Source organism: Acomys minous (assembly GCF_964271855.1).
Source record: "Acomys minous genome assembly, chromosome: 5".
NCBI lineage: Eukaryota > Metazoa > Chordata > Mammalia > Rodentia > Muridae > Acomys > Acomys minous.
Genome location: NC_140494.1, coordinates 97,408,720 through 97,426,133, shown reverse-complemented (window position 1 = coordinate 97,426,133; position 17,414 = coordinate 97,408,720). Strand labels below are relative to the sequence as shown.

At 42.7% G+C, this 17,414-nt stretch overlaps 1 protein-coding gene across 1 annotated transcript in view; it reads right to left on the bottom strand.

Moving 5' to 3' along the window:
* LOC311598420 (prostate and testis expressed protein 14-like) overlaps positions 1-1,275 on the bottom strand; it is a gene marked incomplete at both ends in the record, with an annotated part of 55,440 nt that extends 54,165 nt beyond the window's left edge. The window contains one exon of the mRNA XM_084783469.1: positions 1,215-1,275. Within this exon, the coding sequence (XP_084639595.1) occupies positions 1,215-1,275 (61 nt within the window). The remainder of the gene's footprint in view (positions 1-1,214) is intronic.
* Positions 1,276-17,414: the final 16,139 nt, after the last annotated feature.

Genomic DNA, 17,414 nt, shown 5'->3' with positions numbered 1-17,414 from the left:
CTAATAATGTAAATACCTATAACCCAGAGGCCATCAAACAGAAAATTGTAAAAATACAAGCAAGAGTATCCAGGCTTGGTGGGGCATAAATAACAAGAGAACAAAGTTATAAAAAAAGAAGTCCCAAGAACGGAAAGACTATCTAATCTCAGTTAGGGGAAGCCGATTTGGGCATCCATGGAAGCTGCAGGTTGTGTCACAGTGAGACAGAGGAAAGGAAAGGGACAGAAGGAGGTCTTCAGAGGAAAAGCAATGGCTGCCTGAGAGAGACAGAGGTCCCTGCTAGGATACTCTGGGTCCTGGATGTCAGTGCAGATGAGAACAACGGGGTCCACGCAGGAGGGCTCAGGCCATTTGATGCCCTTTCAGGGTTTTGTCACCAAATGTTAGGTTTCTGAAGCAGCATAAGGAAACAGAAAACAGAAAGAGGAAGAGTCTGACCTTATCAGGGAGAATTGTATTTGTTTGCACACACAATGAAGAGTGGCCTCTTTCCCAGAAGAAACTGAAAGGTCCATCACAGAAAGGAAATGACTTAGACCCTTTTATAGCGGTGGTCTGAGGAGTTTGGGAATGAGAAAATTGTTTCAGCCATAGGAGGCAATGAGGGTCTTCAGTCTCTTCTTTCTGAAAGTGTTTTCCAAGACAGACAGACAGACAGACAGACAGACAGACAATCTTGGCAAAAAGGCTGTCCAAACAGGGATTCCTTTCTATGCTGGCCAATGGGGTCTGAGCAAAATCAACTGTAATCTCACAGAAATCCTGTTTTAAAAATTTAGCATCCTATCACATGGGACTGGACAAACCCATTCTTTCATTGTTTTTATCCTGTCAGTTGCTTCCCTTTCCACTTCCAATTCAAGTTTAGGCCCATTTCACATTTAAGTTTGAGGAACCGAAGGTGCTTGGATATGCCAGAGGACTGAGATGAAGGACGATGGTTAGAAGGAGCAAGAGGAAGAGGAGGAGGAGAATAGGATAGCAAGGAACAGGAGGAAGAGTATCAGGACCATGATGAAGAGAGAACGAGCAGGAAGCATCCTTGATGTGCACAAGAGGCAAAGGGAGAAAGAGAATATGGATATGAGGGTGAAGCAGTGATCAGCTCCAATGTTATCCTATTCCCTGCTCCTCACATCCCAATTCCCCTAAACTATGGTATCAGTATGACTGCCCATCAACACTGACCCCTACTATTGGCAGGATCTCACCTTGGAGAGAGCTCACCAGCAAGGAGAGGCCCAGCAGGAGGAGCAAGATGCGCTTTCCCATTGCAGTGAGATCTTCAGATGAGAGGGCAGCAGAGAGCGGGAAGGAGTGTTCAAGACTCCTCTCAGTAAGGCAGGGTTTATATTGTAGCGTAGGTTAGAGGAGGGGCAGCCAGTGGGATACCAGACAATGGACCGAGCATATAGCCAGGAGGAAACCTACATACCACAAATGTTTGTAACCTTAGGCTGCCATAACATGTGGCCTTCAAATCTTTCATTAAAGGAAGACTTACTCTCAAAGTCGACTGAGTCACAGTTAATCCTTCCCTTGGTGCTCCCACATCTTTTCAGGAAATTGCAGTGTAATACCACGGAGAGAAGGAAGATTTCTTCAGGTACTACTTTTGTGAGAAGTACGTCCACAGGGAAAATTATCACTGGTGATACTCTGACACTCTAAACAAGGACTGACACTGCCACCAACCGAGCAATGCTGGTCTCTCCTATGAGTAAATCAAACTGACTTCTTCCTTTCTAACTAAAAAGAGCCCAGAGAGTCTGTGTATCTCTCTGTCCTTCATCATTGCACTTCTCTTCCAGGGACGCCAAGTTTTAGCTAATGCTGTTACTGTGTAACTTTCAGACGGGGATTCAGGGCTGTGAGACACAAAGGAATCCTAAGGTCTGGGGGCTGATGAGTTGCAGGGCTGCTACACAATGCACCCTGACTTTCTATGTAGAAGGAAACTATTGTTTCAACATGATACATCAAAATGTTACAACTCTGTGTCCGTGGAAATGGGCTATGTGCCTGTGTATGTCTTAAACAGTAGTACTGGCTAACAGCAGGTTCAGACTTGTTTTACTTTTTACATAGGATAATCTGACAGGTCACAGTCATCCTCCTTACATAGAATACAGAGACAGGAAAAGTGAAACAAATTTGAGGGAGGCCCGGGGAAGGCCTTCATTGTAGGTTTGGTATCTGTCCTGCTCATGAGTCAAGATGCTTCGGGCATCACTGATAAAGCCTTGACGATAATGGATTTCCCTTAACTCACATCAAGCACGTGTCCTGGTTAGAATTTTTCTGTCAACTTGACACATCCAGGAAAAATGAATCTCAAATGCAAAATTGCCTGAATCATATTGGCCTGTGAGCACAACTGTGAGTCATTGCTGCTGTCATTGTTGTTGGCCAATTGATGTAGGAGGGCACAGTCCAACATAACAGTGCCAACCCTAGGCAGGGGAAATCTAGCTAAGCATAAATGAGTGAGCCAGCCAGGAGGCAGAGTTCCTCCATGATTTCTACTTCAATTCCTGAATGTTTCCTCTTAATTCCTTCAAGGATGGACCATGGCCTGACCATGTAAGCTGAAATGAGCCTTTTCCTCACTCAAGTTGCACTAAGTCATGGTGTTACTGAGTTTCTTTAGGTCTGTGTATGCTCCACCATACAACAAGGATATTTGCTCAACTAGGTTGATAGCAGCTTTATTAATAACAGCCAGAATCTGGAAACAACATAGATGTCCCTCAACTGAAGAATGAATAAAGAAACTGTGGTACATTTACACAAGGGGATACTACTCAGCTATTAAAAACAAGAAAATCTTTAACTTTTCAGACAAATGGATGGAACTAGAAATGATAATCCTGCGTGAGGTAATCCAGACCCAAAAAGACATGCATGATATGTACTCATTTGTAAGTGGATATTAGCCCAACATAGATGTCCTCTGAGAGACTCCACCCAGCAGGGCATCAGGACAGATGCCTGGACTCACAGTTAAACACCTGGCAGAGGACTGAGGGTGGAATGGAAGAGTGGGGGGATGGAAGAACCTGGAAGTTTCAGGAGCCACACAGGGAGACCACCAAGGCTGGCATATCTGGACCCAGAAGAGCCTACACAAACTGAAGCACTAGCCAAAGACAATGCATTCAAAGAACCTAGACCCCCTGTGCAGATATACCCAATGGGCAGCTCACTCTTCATGGTGAGAGGGGAAGGGAGGGAGCAGGAACTGCTCTGACATGAAATCTGGTGCCTGTGATTTGATCACTTCCCCTTGGCAGGGAGGCCGTGTGGGCACACAGTGGAAGGGGAAGCAGGCTATCATCATGAGACCTCATAGGCTGCGGTCAGCTGCTGGGTGATAAGCGCCCCCGGCCCCATCAGAAGTCTATGGGACGGAAATAGAGTGGCATAAAGAAGGTTGTGAACAAGAAGAGAAAAGTGAGGGGATAACAACCAGGATGTAATGTGGATAAATTATAACAAAAATTAATTTAAAAATAAAATTAAAATACAAACCTGTACTTGAAAATGTAATGGACTAATTCTTTGGTAGAGGAAATTTTAAGATAGTATGATGTTGAATCTTGTTATGGAAGACAAGATATAAGAAATGAATACCTCAGCCAAAGAAAATTTCAAATCTGAAAAAATCCAAGCACCAGTCATGTATGAATTCTGAGACACTATGAAAAATCCAAATCTATAGATAATAGGAACAGAGATTGGCTATCTGGCGCTATCACAGAAAACTGGGAATAGGCCTTCCTCAAGACTCCTTGGAATATACCCAGAAGATGCTCCAGTACACAACAGGGACATGTGCTCAACCATGTTCATAGCAGTCTTATTCATAATAGCCAGAACATGGAAACAGCCTAAGTGTCCTTCAGTAGAAGAATGGATTAAGAAACTGTGGTACATTTACACTATGGAGTACTACTCAGCTATTAAAAACAAGGAACTCCCGAAGTTTGTGGACAAATGGGTTGAACTAGAAATGATCATAATGAGTGAGTTAACCCAGAAGCAGAGAGACTCAAATGGTATATACTCACTTACATCTGGACACTAGCCCAAGGGGTATGTCCCATGAAAATTTTCACTTACCAGGAAAGTGGGACAGAAAACTGTGACAAAAATAAATTTATACTATTAAAAACTAGAGAATATTTTGTACACTCCACACACACACCATGCCATGTGCATGTCAAAAATCAAATAGGGTGGTAGAGGGAGGGGGGAGGGTGGGAAGAGGAAGATAAGAGCAAGGAGATTACAATCCAGATGTAATGTAAATAAATTATAATAAAAAAGAAAAACTCAAATGTACACATAGTAAGTAAACAAAAGTAATGCTATTTTTATTGGAGGGAAGGTGGAACTTGGAGGAGAGGAAGGAGGGGGCCCTGACTGGAATGTAAAGTGAATAAATAAGTTAATTATTAAAGAAGAAAATATTGTAAATCACTATACAGATCTAGTGGAATAAACTTTATAAGGCACATATTGCATGAGAGATCTCTAAATGAGAATGGAAATATTTATGTAGACCAGGAGATATATGTAAGATTTATATTGTAGCGAGCAGGGTGCATAGCCCCAGATATGTTTCAGTAGTAGAATGCTTGCTGGGCCATGATTCAGTGAACAGCACTGCAAACAGAAGGTAATAATTATATATATATGTAGTAAATAAATGTTATGACATATGATTGCAAAAACTCTGAAATGTACATCTGAGCATGAAAACAAGCTGTGTTTCTGCAGTGTATGGTGGAATTGTTAGCCTGGCAGAAATGCATCATTAAAATAAATCTTCAGGAAGAGTAGGTGTCAGGAGTGAAAGAGTCACCTGTACAGGATAAGAGGCTAACCATAGGTAAATCAGTGAGGACACACTTCTTGATAAAATGTAACTGCGAAGAGAATGTGCAGTGTCAGTCACTGCTAGAAGGATGAAGGAGTAGAAGAAAGGTAAACAGAATTTGAGAAAACTGGAGTGCGCACAGTGATGGGAAACAGAATGCATCTCCCTTTCCTAAAACAAACACGTGGAATATCAACACCTGTCACTTGGCACAGGCAAGAGTAAGGATCTGGGCAGTCCTGGGAATCAATGGCCCAGTTTCCAGGCAATAGGACTACAGGATAGGGTAAGGGCATACGTGCAGTAGAACAGGCCAAACACCTGGAATCTAAGGCTTATTACAGTAAGATGTGCTTTTTCAGTGTGCACATTTCACAATGATGTTATTTTTCTGTAAAGGTCTGATTGATGCACAGGTTAGAACATTCTTCTATCATATACTGGAGTATGCCACCTGGACAGAAAAAAAAGAAAGAGGCAAAACATATGCATATGTGGAAAGAATCAACTACTCAATAATGAAGAGAATCAGGCTCCCAGGTGGGAGGTCCCTTAGTCACACTAAGATAATCGTGGGGATCTCTCTTGCCCATCACACCCAGGCCCTAAATTGGCCAAAGGGAGACATTCCATCCTCTAAAATACTGAGTGAACCTTTAGGGTCCTTCTCATCCCTGGGTATATTCACAGAGAAAGTCCCTAACCACTGCTCATGAACTCTTCACAAAACATATTTCTCCCTCAATAAGTTGGTTGCTCTGACCACAAGCCAGTAGTAACAAGTACCAGAAGCAAAGGAACCTGCTCACCTTTACAGAGAAGCAGGTCCTCTCACACTCTCTGCTTTTGTCCTCAGCACCAAGAAAAAGCTGTCATCCTTCATGAGCAAGCTAGGTCACCCTGAGACCTCCACCATGGCACACTACTGGTCCTTTTTAGTCTCACAGGTGCTTTCTCTTTTCTCACAAATCTCCTTTGAGTTCAACAGCTCACACTAAAAACATGATAGTGCTGAAAAGACAAAAGCAAGTGTAAGAGGGTCATTTATCATACAGGAACTAAACAAGTAGCTCTGGTCAATAAATAGAAAACAATGGCCAAAGATGACCCCCCAAGGAGACACATGATCTTGGATCCTATGAAGGAATGGCTTGAAATCTAGGAGGTTCCCTTTGTCACGTTGGAAATGGACAAGACCAAGAGGAGGAAGGCAAAAGCTCTGGAGCTGGGTACTTGACCCAATCTTACCCATGGGCAGATAAACCCTTCTCATCACTTCATTGTCTTGGCCATCAAGGACATTGCTTGCTCTATTTCCAGTCCAAATTTAGATCCATGCACAAATAAGCTGTAGGAAGCAAGAATGTTTGCATATGAAGGAAAACACAAGAGGAGGAACTGGAGGAACAGAGAAAGAACACCAGGACCAGAGCAATGAGAATGAAGGGGCTGAAGAAGCCTATACTGTACCCATGTAAGGGAAGGGCAAAAATGGGGATTGTGTATACAGGGCTGAAAGTATGTAGATGAATTAAATAAGCAGCCATGTCCTACCCCATGCTCCTCAACTCCCCAAATGCTGAGAAAATTTGACAATATGACTGCCCACTAATACTGCTAGCAATCTTCCCTTTTTTCATCCTCTGTTCTACATCCACCATATGCCTCCAACTTTTGTCTCAAGCTTAACCCCCAACATCCTCAGTTATTCCAGCTTATTTTTCCATGGTCTTAAGTTTGTGTTGGATTCCAGGCAAAGAAGATTCTTGACAGGGTAAAGGCAGTGAAAGAACGTGAAGAGTTTTGCCATCTTGTGTGGTCAGATCAAACACCTTGCATAGCCTCTCTGATCTTCCTCCTTACTGCCTTGTCCATTTTCAACATTTGGGCTGAGAGAACCTTCTTGCCTGCCTCAAATGATCCCTTTCAGGAGCCCAAGGTCTTGAGCATCTGTAGAGGAGTCAGCTCAGTATTCATCTGCTTCCTTTCTTAGCCATTGTTTCATATCCATGTATCAGAACCATTGGCTTAGCTTCTGTCTGGTGCTTACATCTCAGTCCAGAATGCGCCTCTTACACTTGCTGGTGAATTTTTGCCTCTGACACATATTCAGTATTAATTTCAAATCTTAGGGGATATGTGAGGTAGGGAAAATGCTGATGTGGTTAAAAGTAGCCAAGAATGTGAGTTGTTCTTGTCCTTCTTTATCACATGCTTAGGCAGCCATGTTGGTGAGACTTTATAAGTGTAGTGTCTGACATCCCCAGGGTATGCAATCTCTCTGCTAATTCCTAGATCCTCTAGGTCTTACACTGTTGCAATCTCCTATTTCACAAGATCCCTGAGCCTTAGGTGTAGGAGTTGTTTTGTAGGTATATCTGTTGGGACTGGCATACATAAGTCATTTTGATTGGCTGTGGTTTTCCATAATGGTCTCTGTCTTGAATAGGAATATTTTATTTATTACACATCTGGAGGCTCAAAAGTATACCATAAAGTTTCCAACAGATTCTGTGGTCTGGTGAAGGCATTACCTGGTTCGTAAATGACACTCTTCTGTGTATCCATACATAGAAGCAGACATTAAGGAGTTTTTGTGTCTGTCTCTTTGATAAGGACATGGATCTCATTAGTAAGGGTTCTACACTCATGACCTAATCACCTCCCCAAAGCCTCACTTCCAAATTCCACCACCTCAGGGACTAGAAACTTATGTATTAATCCATGGTAACTTACATCAGACCCATAGCACTCACAGGAGAAGCTGACGGTGGACATAAACAGTCCCACCCACTGTTATTTTTGGTAACAGTATTTTATCAAAGCATCTTAACAAACCTACAAAGGATATTATTAAAATGAATATCTGTCACTCTTGGAAGGATATTGTTGAACATCTAAAAATTTATTGATTGGAGGAAAATATTCACAGCTTAAGCAAAGAGCTTAAATGAGATTATGTGAAGAATTTCTTCTACTAAAGTACTCTCTAGAGAGAGGGATAGTAGTACATGGGTGCTCTGAAGGGGAAAATGGGAAAAATTGGAGAAGGTGTTTATTTGGGAGTGGTAGAGAGAGTGCAATACTAAGGGAGAGGGCGGAAAGAATAAAATTAATCCTCTCTTGTGTTGCTTTATTGGGTCACTCTCGCTAAGTAGAACAATCTAGCCTCAAACTCAAAATCTTCCTACCCCTGCCTCTCAAGTGCTTGGATTTATGGTGTGTGCCATCATGCCAAGGGAACCCTTATATTGCTCAACTCGGGTCATAGTCATGCAAAAATACCAGAGACACATCTGAATAAGACTGCATTAAGATGCCAGAACTATTGTTTGCCAGTCAGCCTGGCAGAAAATGCATCACTGAACTGATCATCAAGGGCATGTGTCAGCTCTGTCATAGTCACTGTTGGAGAACCCACTCCTAACTACAGTGCCTATCAGTCTGGACATATTTGCTGGCAAAAGGTCAGAATGAACAGCAGAGAAAGAAGAGTGTGCAATATGTCTGCCAGTTCAGGGGAAGTAGAGGGAGAGAAGGAAGGAAATCAGGATCTACACAGAGGGGAGGAGCACTGAAGGTAGTGGGAAGCAGAGATCATTTCTCTATACCCAGATGAACTGTCCAACTATCCACAACCGACACTGAGTACAATGCCAGGGCCTAGACATTCTTGGCAGTGCTGTGAGGGCACAGGAGGATGAGGAAGAGATAAAGGATCCTCTTGGAACAGGCCAAGGCAGGCCAGGCTTCTAAAATGTGTTACAAAAAGACTTGTGCTTGAAACATTCCATTTCCATTGTCACACTTCCCATAATCAAGTTTAATTCAAGCACATGGGAGAACATTCCTGGAACCCATACAGGATCCTGCCACCTGGAGAAGTAGGACAAGAGGCAAAACATACGTGTTTGAAGAAACAGTGACTCAGTAACGCAGGCCCCTGGGTGAAAGGTTCATCCTCCTGACAGAGATGACTGAGACAGTCTCTCTGGCCATCATCCCTCAAGCCCTTATCTGCTCACAGACAGACTATAATCCCAAAACTGATGAGTGGAGTTTTAGAGTTCAAATATTTTCTACCTGAGCATGCCCACCTATACATCTCCTGGAAACCACCCAGGGAACCTATCAAAAGCATATTTTCTCTGAATAGGGTTGTTTCTCTGAGTAAGAGCCGGTGGCATCCAGTACAGAGACATGGGGAATTTTATCACTTTAACAGGAAAGGGCACTCTCCCATAGTTTCTATATCTATCCTCAAGGATAGGGAGGGATATAACCCTAGAGAGGTAGCAGAAGCCATCATTCTGAGACTTCCTGTCTTACATATCTACAGAAGCTGCCCATGAGACATGTTCTTGGTCATTTTTGGTCTCATAGGGACCTTCCTCTCAGAGTTGAACACAGTGTACTGGGAGCATGTCAGAGGTGAAAATCAAAAAGCAAATATAAGATGCATGTGGCTCTGATGAGTGAATAAAAGACAATGGCCAAAGAAGGAAGTTGCTGCATGAACAGTTTACCCCTGTATGGAAGGCAGAGACCTTGGACCCATAAAGGCATGAGCCAAGGAGAGATGGAAGAATCCCCAATACCAACATCTAGTAATAGAAGAGGTAATGAGAAGGAAAGGCTAAATTTAAAAAATTATTTAATTAATTTCTTCAGATTACATCTCAATTGTTATCCCATACCTTGTATCCTCCCATTCCTCCCTCCCTCCCACTTTCATCCTATTCCCCTCCCCTATGTCTGTGACTGAGGGGGACCTCTTCCCTCACTATATGTTCAAAGGCTATAAAGTCTCATCTTGGTAGCCTGCCTATTCTTTCTCTGAGTGGAAAAGGCAAAGTTTTGATGCAGGGGCTTGAGACCACCATGAATGGGCATCTTTCTCCAAACTTTTAATGTTTTTTTTTGTCCATCAATAACACACACTGATGAGATTAGTGCTGTTTGGATATGAAACTAAACAGAGGAGGAGAAAGAAGACAGGAACTTGGAGAACAGTACCAGATCCAGAAGGAAGAGGAAGGGGACTTTAGTATAAGCATCCTTCAGAGTGGACTAGGAACATGAGGGTGAGTGATGTAAGGCTCAACTCTAAAAGAAGTGGATTCTTCCAGTACCCTTGACTTTCTCAAATTACAAGAATTTGTGCAAATGGGAATGCCTGACATAGGTACCAGTCCCTAGCATCTGCCAGGCCCTCAACTTGCAGGAAACCCGCCAGCAAGAATACCAGCAAGGGAAGTAGGAGATGCTTTCCCTTTGCAATGAGGTCTAGGACCAGAAAGTATGACAGAGCACTCAGGACCTAATCTTAACAAGACCTATTTATATGTAACTCTGGGCCAGAAGGGGTGACCAGTGGTATTCCAGTTCATAGACTTAGCATATAGCCTAAGGAGAGTCCATGCCCTAAGTGGTCTATTCATTTCTCCTTCTTTACTAAATTAGGCACGTACTTCCAACACCTTTACAAATTTTCAACAATTTTCTCATGAAAATTCTTGACCTCTCATGCAGCAATATTGTAGTCTTGCCATGCAAACTGTGTTAGGTTAAAGATAGCTAAAACTGGCTTAGATAACAGGTATATTTAACTGTCTCAATGAAGAAAAACTCAGAATCATAAAATGTTTATAGGCTATGCAAGATAAAGCACTAAACATTAATATACTAGTCTACTGGGAAAATGGTGAAAAAACAGCAAGAAAGTATTTAATTTTATTTTGTAAATCTTTTTTATTATACATGTATAAAACAAACTGCATACAGCAGGGAGAACCATGTGCCAATCATGAGAATAATGAGTTCTATACATGTTACATTCATAGTGAATTGGCCATCTGCATTCGTCCCATTTGAAGTAAGTGTCTTTCCTGTCCTGTTGGGTCTAAATTTCTGAATGAGATTAAATATCTATCCTATCTCAACTCTAATAGCTAATTTCTTTAACTTAATCTAAGATGATCTTGTCCCCTAATCAACTCAACTTGGTTGTAAAACTATACTATCTTGTCTTCAATGTCCCTCAGAGACTTGAGAAGGAATAAAACTTAAATTCCTGAATGAACCAGCAGTGTGGGTTAGCAGCTTCCAAAATGTACAAATTGACTTAAGAAGTTTTATTGCCTGACCAGTCACCCAATACTCTTTATAATGTTGGAGCCTCATCTTCAGCTTTCTGGCCTAATATTTCTGCCAGACTTGTTTGCAGGGCAGGAACTATTGAGGGCTTGCTTACCCTGACTTGGCAGAGTGCAGCTGTCGACTCTGCCTGCATCTAAGTTGCCCATTTTTATGCAGATTCTGTTTGGGGCAGGAACGAGGACATTTTTTCCTCAGCGGCTATTTTGCCACCTTTGAAGCTATGTCCATTAGGAGGCTCTTTGATGCTCATTATCTTTTTTGAACTCAGCTGGGTGTTGTCAGGAGTTAACTTGTCTTGTTGTCGAAGAAATTTAGGATTGTAAGAACAACTTTAAATGCCATATTCTGTATGTCTCTGAGGTTTTTGAAGACCTTATTCAACTATTATAAATCTTTTAAACTTATTCTTTGCTAATTTTGTACATTTAAACAATGTATCTTGATCTTATCTGCCCTTGGCACTTCCTTGTCATTTTTCTCTAAAGTCCCTCTTCCAAATGAAGTTATCACAATTTAACAAAGAACATTATGATAGGCAGATTTGGGCACAGGGGTCCCGCTCAAACTAAGGCACCAGCCAAGGACAATACAGGCGGTAAACCTTAAACCCCTACCCAGATCTAGCCAATGGACAGAACACTCTCCACAGTAGAGTGGAGAGTGGGATATGACTTTCTCACATACTCTGGTGCCTCACCTTTGACCATGTCCCTGGGACGGGGAGACCTGGTGGCACTCAGAGGAAGGACAGCAGGTTACCAAGAAGAGACTTGATACCCTATGATCATATAGAGGGGGAGGTAATCCCCCTCAGGAACAGTCATAGGGGAGGGGAATAAGGGGAAATTGGGAGGGAGGGAAGAATGGGAGGATACAAGGGATGGGATAACCATTGAGATGTAACAAGAATAAATTAATAAAGGAGGAAAAATGTTAATTAAAACAAAAACACTACATGAAAATATATATAAGACACAGCAAAGCATAGATCATAGGAAATGTATATTAGCCCAAACCAAAGATGTAGCCATAATTTTCTTGGATATCAATAAGCTGATCTGGAAAAATGTAACAACAAAATGAGACTAAAATATCCAAAAGTAACTTTAAGAAGTAACATTAGATGATATACTTTGTTTGATTTGAAGGTGCATGTAGTCAATTTGAAAAAAAGGGACACCTCTGAAGTAGACCTTCTTGAATATAGTCACTAGATAATTCCAATGCAACAAAGATAATTCCAAATTAAGGATGATATTTCAAACAAAATTTCAATAGGAAAGAATTGAGGGATCTCATGAGGCTGAGAAGCTTCTGTAAGACAGGAGACACTGTCAAGAGGACAAAGCGACAGCCTACAGACTGGGAAAAGATCTTCACCAACCCTACATCTGACAAAGGTGTAGTATCCAAAATATATAAAGAACTCAAGAAATTAAACACCACCAAACCAAATAACCCAATTGAGAAATGGGGCTTGGAACTAAACAGAATTTTCAACAGAGGAATATCAAATGGCTGAGAAACACTTAAAGAAATGCTCAACCTCCCTAGTTATCAGGGGAATGCAAATCAAAATAACTCTGAGATTCCATCTTACACCCATCAGAGTGGCTAAGATCAGAAATTCAAGTGACACCACATGCTGACAAGGATGTGGAGAGAGAGGAACACTCCTTCATTGCTGGTGGGAATGCAAACTAGTACAGCCACTTTAGAAATCTATCTGGTGCTATCTCAGAAAACAGGGAATAGGGCTTCCGCAAGACCCAGCTATTCCACTCCTTGGAATATACCCAGAAGATGCTCCAGCACACAACAGGAACATTTGCTCAACCATGTTCATAGCAGCCTTATTCATAATAGCCAGAACATGGAAACAGCCTAAGTGTCCCTCAGTAGAAGAATGGATAAAGAAACTGTGGTACATTTACACTATGGAGTACTACTCAGCTATTAAAAACAAGGAATTCCTGAAATTTGTGGACAAATGGACTGAGCTAGAAATGATCATAATGAGTGAGTTAACCCAGAAGCAGAAAGAGTCAAATGGTATATACTTATTTATATCTGCATATTAGCCCAAGGGGCATGTCCCATGAAAGCATTCACTTACCAGGAAACTGGGACAGAAGGGAGGACATCCTATTGGGACTCTAGATGAGAGAAGCATGGGAGAATAGCAAAATAGAAGGATCCAGAGGGTCTTAGAAACCTACTAGAAGAACATTATGATAGGCAGATTTGGGCCCAGTGGTTCTGCTCAAACTAAGGCACCAGCCAAGCACAATACAGGCCATAACTTCAAACCCCTACATAGATCTAGCCAATGGACAGGACATTCTCCACAGTTGGAGAGTGGGGTACGACTTTCACACATACTCTGGTGCTCCATATTTGACCATGTCCCTTGGAAGGGGAGACCTGGTAGCACTCAGAGGAAGGATAGCAGGCTACCAAGAAGAGACTTGATACCCTATGAGCATATAAAGGGGGAGGAAGTCCCCCTCAGGCACAGCCAAAGGGGAGAGGAGTAAGGGGAAAATGGGAGGGAGGGAAGAATGGGAGGATACAAGGGATGGGATAATCATTGAGATGTAACAAGAATAAATTAATTTTAAAAAGGCAAAATAAAAAATAAAAAATAGAATGTCCTCCCCTCTGTCTCAGTTTCCTGGTAAGTGAAGGCTTTCGTGGGACATGCCTCTTGGGCTAATATGCAGATATAAGTGAGTATATACCATTTGAGTCTTTCTGCTTCTGGGTTAACTCACTCATTATGATCATTTCTAGCTCAATCCATTTATCCACAAATTTCTGGAATTCCTTGTTTTTAATAGCTGAATAGTATTCCATAGTGTATATGTACCACAGTTTCTTTATCCATTCTTCTACTGAGGGACACTTAGGCTGTTTCCATGTTCTGGCTATTATGAATAAGGCTGCTATGAACATGGTTGAGCAAATGTTCTTGTTGTGTGCTGGAGATGAGAGAAGCATGGGAGAATGGCAAAGTAGAAGGATTCAGAGGGTCCTAGAAGCCTACAAGTAGAACATTATGATAGGCAGATTTGGGCACAGGGGTCCCGCTCAAACTAAGGCACCAGCCAAGGACAATACAGGCGGTAAACCTTAAACCCCTACCCAGATCTAGCCAATGGACAGAACACTCTCCACAGTAGAGTGGAGAGTGGGATATGACTTTCTCACATACTCTGGTGCCTCACCTTTGACCATGTCCCCTGGAGGGGGAGACCTGGTGGCACTCAGAGGAAGGACAGCAGGTTACCAAGAAGAGACTTGATACCCTATGAACATATACAGGGGGAGGTAATCCCCCTCAGGAACAGTCATAGGGGAGGGGAATAAGGGGAAAATGGGAGGGAGGGAAGAATGGGAGGATACAAGGGATGGGATAACCATTGAGATGTAACAAGAATAAATTAATAAAGGAGAAAAAAATAAAAAAATAAAAATAAAAAAGAACTGAACATCCATAAGGAAAAATTTAAACAATAAAAAATCATTAACTTGCCCTTAAAACTATAGACACAAATTCACTCAAAATTTTCAAACACAATCATATAACTTGAAAGTGAAAACCTTTGAGGAGTTAAAGAATATTTACATTCTTTTTAACTTTCATTGGTTCTCTGTGAACTTCACATCATGCATCCCAATCCCACTCATGTCCCTTTGTTCTTGTATTTTCCCTCCACTGGTGAAGTCTCCCCTCAACAGAGAAAAGAAAATTCTTGTAGGAACTATAGTGCATCATGATGGGTCACATAGCACACCCTTTTGTCCTCACCTTTTTGCTTGAAAATGTTTATTGCACTGACTCTTCAATCTGGTATTAGGCCTCTGCCTTCTGCTACACTATCAATACTAGTACCTCACTGGAACTCTTCTAGGATGTCCTGTTGTTGCCATGTGTTACGGAGACCCTGTAGTTTTGGATCTGTAGGACCAGCCCCTTCATGCACTCCAGCAGTTCACTAGTGGGGTAGATGTTGGGGTGTGCCAATTCAAAGCCCTGGATCTGGGCCTGAGAGGTATCTGAGCTGGTAAGCCCACCAGATCACCTGCTGTTATGACCTCAGGACCAGAAATCCTCATAACCAGAGCCAGCTCTGCCCTGATGCTCAGGCTAGATGCAAGGCCTGCTCACCCAAGTGTTGCAGCTGATGTGGGAGATGGTCAGTTATCCCACTCTCCAGGTCCTAGAGCCAGCTTTCCTGCCTGCCATAGATGGCGAAGGATGAGGAAGGGGAGCAAGGCATCTATCTCTCCCTGGTCTGCATCACTGCCCAGTAGACAAGAGACAAGTCTGTCCCTCCTGCTCTCACAGCCTCAGAGATGGCTGAACTGCAATCCTCACATCAAGCACCAGATCTACTATGCTGTCTAGATCTATTACGCAGGGTCCAATCTCTCAAGTGTGCATCTTGTGAAGGGCAGGGGCAGCTGTCCTGATCTCATGAACTCAGGGACAGGTCTCCTGCTTGCACAGTAGGTGGTTAAAGTCAAGGAGGCCAGAGGGGATTGCTCCCTCAACCACCCCACTACATGGGAGAGGAGATGTAGAGCCAGCTTTCCCATGTCCATATCCTCCAAGGCTGGCTCACCCAATGTTGAGCACATGCGCTCCCAAAAACTGCAGTTGGGTAGGAGCAGGGGCAGCTCTCCTTCCTTCATGCTTCTAGGGCCAACTCTCCCACAATGCCAAGGTGAAGGTTAGGGCAAGTTCTGTACAGTGCTCATATATCACCATGTCCCCAAGCAGCAGCCCAGACCAAGGATGTCCACCTGACCTTTGGTGGTAACAGACTCCTACTATTGTAGGACCATGGATACAGATGTGGTGCCTAGTGGCAGTTCAGGCCAGGACCTTATCTTGGTCCCAGATGGCATCACTGGCTACTCACCTCAGGCTGTTTCTCACTACCCGTGAGTCTACACTTCCGCCGCTCTTCATCTACCCACATCCTTCTGTTTCTCTTTCTCTTTTATTCCTGTACCAATTGCTTGCTTCTCTTAGTGGCGCCTGGCCTCTCTGAGTGTTTGGGGTTCTCTCAGAAGTGGTCTCACATGTCCTGTGTCCTGCTCACATATTATGGAACTGGGCAGGAATTAACTTGGGCGTGTGCTTCCCTCCCTAGGCCTGTATACCTCTGGACTGGTGGTCATCTCTGGGTAGCTCCTTGTCTGGGCCCCATTGCACTGATAGTCATGACTGGTAGTCATCTGGGGCTCCATCCTCATCCAAGGCTCATGGTCCCAATGGGATTTTTCTAGTTTTCGGTTTGATCACCAACCTGGGAGCCCCACTGGGCCTGCCTGGCATCAGAGTGATGGTTGTCTCAGGTTAGCTCCTTGGCTGCCCTGCCTGGTACCACACAGCAGGTCATCTCAGGCTATCTTTTTTTTCAGGAAATGTTAGTAAATCATTAAAATGTCCATAGGCCAGATCACTAAGCATAGATATAGCTTCTCTTCTCTCTGTCATCTACTGATGCATATGTGACACAGCAGCCACAACTACCATGCCTCTGGGGGCAGGAGAATATGTATATTCTTAATAACTGAGTTCAGCAAGTAATTCTGATATTACATACAAAGTCATTGCCTCATTCCATCCTCTGAAGAACAGTCTTAAACTTTCTTCTACAGTTAATCACACATTTATTAGACATGCATCAATACCTCTCCAAGATAACTAGAAATACATGCTCCAGGAAAAACTGTAGATACTCATTAATTTTGGATGGAGAATGGAGTGTGTGCCAATAAACCACAGTTAATGCATGCAGCCTGACAAGCACCATAGTTGAGCCTAGTTTGCATGTGCCTAGACCACACCCATCTACAGTGGAGAAATAATCATGAACCACAAAGGACATTTGATGTACAGTAACCATGAGATAGTACAGTGGTGGGGTTGGGGCCTGAATCTAAGTTTATAGCATGAGAAGGCCTGGGTGAAAGGGAACTGAATCCAAATACATTTGAGAGGTAAAGCTCCCTTAAGAGAAACTGCTGCCTTGCAGCAAAGCAGAGGGTAAGGGCAAAACAGCAGAGTTAAAGCATACTTGAAAGTGCTAGGCCTGAGGTGGCAGGTGAAATGGAAAACACCATAACAGAAGGTCCTGGGATCTTTTACAGCTTTGTTTTAGTTGTTGTTGTCATGGAGCTAGTTACAATATATTCAGTAATGATCACAGTTTCCTGTACTCTCTCTAAGAAAGTTCAAAATAAAGTAAACTTAGGTAAGGAGATAACTGAGAGATAGAATACTAAATTACAAGCAACAAGAATAGAGAAAGGAAAAGGCTATTCCCAATAGAAAATAGGAAATTGTTGGCAGCTG